This window comes from Sinocyclocheilus anshuiensis, unplaced genomic scaffold, assembly GCF_001515605.1.
Source record: "Sinocyclocheilus anshuiensis isolate Anshui unplaced genomic scaffold, SAMN03320099.WGS_v1.1 scaffold224, whole genome shotgun sequence".
Lineage (NCBI taxonomy): Eukaryota > Metazoa > Chordata > Actinopteri > Cypriniformes > Cyprinidae > Sinocyclocheilus > Sinocyclocheilus anshuiensis.
The window spans coordinates 1,262,146-1,267,567 of NW_015558577.1; the positions used below are offsets into that span (position 1 = coordinate 1,262,146).

Consider the following 5,422-nt stretch of genomic DNA (forward strand, 5'->3'; position numbering starts at 1 on the left):
AAAGATGAAACCTTTTGTATTATATATTGTGTATTCAATATGTTGTAATCTGTGTCTTTTGTATTTAATTTAATTAAATTTATGTCCGTATTCTACCAGAGATATGACACTCCTGCTACTTCTGATTATGATCCATGTAGTGGATGAAGTAAACATAGATGAGCAACAGCAAAAATACAACAATTCAGGAAATTCAGAATCCAACAACGATCCACAACACAGCAACTGCTCACCCCCTCGTAAGTTCCTAAAACCCTCATTCTTTAAATCTTAATATAAGAAACAGTAGTCAGATACCATTTTTCCCCTTCACCATGAGGGAATTTATTTGTATAAGGTCTGCGCGTGATCCACAATTTTGTAAACATATATACACTACTGGTCAAAAGTTTTTAATTTTCTTTTTTTTTAAAGTCTCTTATGCTCACTTTCTGTTTTAATTTATTTTAACGTGTAATTTATTCTTGTGATGGTATAGGGGAATTTTCAGCATCATTACTCCAGTCTTCAGTGTCACATGATCCTTCAGAAATCATTCTAATATACTGATTTGGTGCTCAAGAAACATTTCTTACTATCAATGCTGAAAACAGTTTTTGCTTAATATTTGTGGCATCCGTGTGACAGTACCGTTCAAAGTTTGGTGTGAGTAAGATTTAAATAATAATAATAATAATAATAATACTTTTGTTTAGTGTGGATGCTTGATTAAGTTGATTAAACAAAATCAATCTCTCTCTCTCTCTCTCGCTCTCTTTATTTATTTTCATCAAAAAATCCTGAAAACGCAAATTTGAATGATTTCTAAAGTATCATGTGACACTGAAGACTGAAGTAATAATGCTGAAAATTCAGCTTTGCGCAGGAATAAGTTCTATATTTAAAATATATTGAAATAGAAAGCAGTCATTTTAAATTGTAATACTATTTTACAATATTACTGTTTTTACTGATTAAATAAATCCAGCTTTGGTAAGTAAAGAGACATATACTTTCAAAAACATTAAAAAGATTCCAATCTTTTGGCTGTAGTGTAAGTTCCTTACACAAATTAATTTTGTACATTTCAAGCTACACTCTTAAAAATAAAGGTGCTTTAAAAGGTTCTTCAAGAGATGCCATAGAAGAACCCTTTTTGGTTCCACAAAGAACCATTCAGTCAAAGGTTCTTTAAAGAATCATCTCTTTCTTACCTTTTTGTATGGAACCATTTAGACAAAAAGGTTCTTCTATGGCATCGTGAAGCACCTTTATTTTTAAGAGTGTAATCAGTTTTCATTTGTATTTTTCCTTTGAAAAATTAAAATAAATACATAATAAATATAACTAAAATAAACATTAAGTACTTGATTAAAGGGTTAATAATAACAAATCTTTTACCAAACCATAAGAATTCTAGCAGACCTAAATGTGGAAAACTGACGGAAAGTGTCTGATTACTTACAGTCATTCTTCCCTCATCTATTTTTGTTGCAATTCTAGCATGTGGAGTCACCATCGGCTGTTGTAACACAACTGAAAGCTTGTTTGTTGGAACACAACCACCTGCTTACTTCACAAAGCCAATAAGTGATTATGTTGAAAAAATTAAGAAATCCTGCCCAGAATCGAAAAGTCAAACAACTGAGGGAAACTGGTATCATCATCTGAGGTATCATCAGTCTTTTATTTCAAGATCTAAATAATCTATACACTGTATGAATCTTGTGTTGATTTGGTTGTATCCCTGTTAATGACATTATTATGCAGTGCAGAGAAAATGGCCATACACAACATTATACAAACAACAGAGCAATCAAAGGACTACTATTTTAAGGATCTTGCTATTTCTGTAGTTAAGATAAACTCAAACCCGACAAATGGTCTACTACCAGTCACCGCTCCAAAAGTAAGACTCTTCTCCCAAAGCTCCAAAAGACGATTGAGATTTTATGAAGACTTTCTTTAAGATGACACTGACACTATGTAACAGCTTGCAGCTTCAATTTTTGACACCGTTTAAAACGGTCATGTAAAATAAATGATATTTTAGCGTTCTGGGTGTTAATGATACAGCAAAATTACTAAATTAATTTCTTTTCATTTTAATTAAGGTGTCTGATAAAACTCGGACAGTACAGACATGGATCCCAGTGGAACCTTTCCTAAATGTCCGTGGGGCTGAGCAGAAATTCGGAATAGTTACTTACAATTCTAGTCAGCAGTTTAATGTAAAGTTTTTCATTTGGTGTTCTGACTGTTTTATAAATCTATTGAAACTGTTCTTAACCCTTCCAGTCTTTATTATTTTAACTTACATTTTGTCTGTGGTTGTGTATTTACAGCTGAGAAATGCTTCTATAATGTCTGAAGTCATACGGATTGAAGTTGTTGGACGTGACATTGTGAATTTGAAAAATCCACTTAAAATACGTTTCCCAGTGAATAATTACAAAAACGACTCAAACGTAAGCATACCTTTTTCAAATGTTCTCAAAATGTCAAATTTTTTAAGAATTTGTTAATTCTGTTTTGTGTTGATATTCATAGAAAAGCTACATATATTCCTGTCAATACTATGATGAACAAGGTGGGTGGGAACTAAAGTGATAGTTCACTCGAAAATGAAATATCTGTCGTCATTTACACACACTCATGTTGTTCTTAACCTGTATGCTGTTATTTTTTATGTGGAATACAAAAGAATCTTCATGCAGTTATTTTCCAAGTAGTGTGACAAGTTCCAAAAAAGACAAGAAATCTGTAAAACTGTCATAAAAATGGTATATATGTCAAACTTACTGGAATTTAAGTTATTCACTGAAAATTCTTCTGTGTGCACTCTCAGAAAAAAAGGGTACAAAAGCTGTCACTTCCATTTATTTATTTTTTTTGTACTAAAATGTATTAATAATATGGAATATGTAGGAAACACCTGGAAAACAGATGGCTGTAACACCACTCAGATCAATGATACTGTTGTGGAGTGCTCCTGTGACCACATGACCCCTTTTGCTGTGCTTCTAGTAAGTACTGATCCATTTATTCAGGCCATTACTAAACGTGTAAGGTAGCAAAAATCACTCTGTGTTGATATTAATTTGATTCACTCCTTCAATACCACATTCCCTTTATCTCTCCTACACTCTGAATAGGTTGAGGTGAATAACATTGATGGACAGCAATGGGAAATCTTGTCGTACATCAGCTACGTAGGCTGCAGTCTGTCTGCGGTCTTTTCTGCTTCCTCTATCTTGTCGTTCATTTTCAACAGGTGCTGTTCCATCTGTTTTCATATAAATGTGTATATAATCTGCACTTTAATTCACATTATTCTTTACACGTATCCCAAAAGTATGCATATAGATTTACATTAAAGCATGTACAGTGGGTGGCAAAAATTTGTTTTTTTTAAATGTGCATGTAAAATGTTTACATGCATGCATGTTTCACAGGAACGCAAGAGCAGAAGTGTCCAGCAGCATTCATGTGTCTCTAAGCGGCGCTCTGTTTCTCCTCAACATAAGCTTCATGTTCAGCGAGTGGGCCGCTGCATGGACAGTGGAAGAAGTCTGCATGTTTATTGCTGTGACGATACACTACAGCCTGTTGTGTTCTTTCACCTGGATGGCTATTGAAGCCTTGCACCTCTACCTTCTTCTGGCAAGAGTGTTCAACATTTACATCAAATACTACATGTTCAAGTTGTCTCTGATCGGATGGGGTGAGCATCAAGACTAAATGTAGAGTAACATTACAAAAATAGACTCATAGAACAACTCATAAGTCAATGGAGGCAGTGTTTTCAACATACAGTATTAAAGGGTTCAAGTGCAAAGCGTTGAAACCCTATCGCATGTGTAAGAATTTTTATTATTGTTGTTCTGTCATAAAACTGATCGGCCAGGCCAAACTGTAAGGCATAGAGACTTGAAACTTGGTCAGATACAAGGACTCGGCCTACAGCGATCAAAATTGCGAAATCGCTAATAACTCGTAATAACTCGTTCTATTATTAAACCGTTTGCCATAGACTCTAGTGTCTCATTTCATTGGAATCTTTAGATCAAGATGAAGAAGCTGTATAAGTCCTATTTCATTTCCGCCACTGAAATTTTTTCTGCCAAGGAAAAGACTCAGAACTCTGAAATATAAACTCAGAAGTGCAAGACATTCAGAACCTCCTAATTTTGATGTTAACTCGCAATTCTAAGAAAACGTCTCTAGGTTACGCATGTAACCATGGTTCCGCGAGGGAATGAGACACTGCGTCGAAACGCTATGGGAACACCTTCAGCGTAACCGCACTCTGAATCACGTGTGTAATCAGTCCAATGGATGGGCGAGACGTCACAGGCGGGGTAACATAGAGACCAGGACACTTAAAAGCATGTGCGGTGGATACAGCGGCAGCTTCTGGGAAATGAAGTAAGCGCTTGCAGGGATGCCGGAAGTATGGCAATGAGACGCAGCGTCTCGTTCCCTCGGGGAACCATGGTTACATGCGTAACCTAGAGACGTTCCCCTTCAGGAACTCGAGCTGTGGGAACGCTATGGGAACGAGTATGCCCACGCCGCCAGACTTACAAATCCCTGCCTAGTGTGGAAGAGCACAGCTAAGGTGAGAGAAAGGGAGCCAGGAGGGGCGCAGAATGCAGGTAAGAACCTGACAAAGTAAGCGGGGTGGACATCCCGCAGTGTCCTGAAGGCCAACTTCTAGCATCCCATTTGACCACTTAGTATAAGCTTATCTGGCTGGAGGCCTCAGCCTCAGCGCACTGTGGAGGAAACATGTAACTAGTGGGTCTCTCCCGAAAGACCGACCACCGAGAGGGGCGTGGTAGGCAGCTAGGGCCGCCACGGAAACCTTCAAGGTGGAGTGGGATAACCCTGCGGAGAACCGTACCTGCAAGAACTCCAGCACTGAACCAACTGGGCAGTTAACTGGGTCGAGCTGGCGGTTGCCGTGTCAAGAAATGAAGGTTCACTTCAAGGAGTACAGTTTTCTCGTGGAGGGAGCTCTGGACTGGAGAATGGTCTCAGCAACCTCAGTTGAGAGACCGGAACTTATGTGCTGTGCCCCCTCAGGGGCCACATCCACAGTTCCAAAACTTCGGGTGGGGGGAAGGCCCCGCCTGAGAGAGGAGATCCCTCCTGACGGAAATCTTCCACAGAGAGCCGTCGAGAAGGGAAATCAGGTCCGAGAACCATACACGGCCCGGCCAGAACGGGGCCACTAGCAGAAGACGGACCCCATCCCGGCGTACTCTCTCCAGAACTCCCGGGAGCAGAGCGATCGGGGGAAAGGCATACAGACGAAGCCTCGGCCAAGTCTGTACCATAGCGTCCAGCCCGAGAGGAGCTGGATGCATCAGAGAGAACCAGAGGGGACAGTGCGATGTCTCCTGAGTCGCAAACAGGTCCACCTGAGCCTGGCCAAACA

The 5,422-nt window shown here is 39.0% G+C and overlaps 1 protein-coding gene across 1 annotated transcript in view; it reads left to right on the forward strand.

Annotated features, from left to right (window-relative positions):
* The first annotated feature begins 1,759 nt into the window (after positions 1-1,759).
* The window catches only part of LOC107679705 (adhesion G-protein coupled receptor G2-like), an 8,082-nt gene continuing 4,419 nt past the window's right edge, over positions 1,760-5,422 (forward strand). The window contains exons 1-7 of the mRNA XM_016475334.1: positions 1,760-1,888; positions 2,094-2,215; positions 2,330-2,447; positions 2,530-2,569; positions 2,908-3,005; positions 3,135-3,253; positions 3,435-3,703. Coding sequence (XP_016330820.1) covers positions 1,760-1,888; positions 2,094-2,215; positions 2,330-2,447; positions 2,530-2,569; positions 2,908-3,005; positions 3,135-3,253; positions 3,435-3,703 — 895 coding nt within the window. The remainder of the gene's footprint in view (positions 1,889-2,093; positions 2,216-2,329; positions 2,448-2,529; positions 2,570-2,907; positions 3,006-3,134; positions 3,254-3,434; positions 3,704-5,422) is intronic.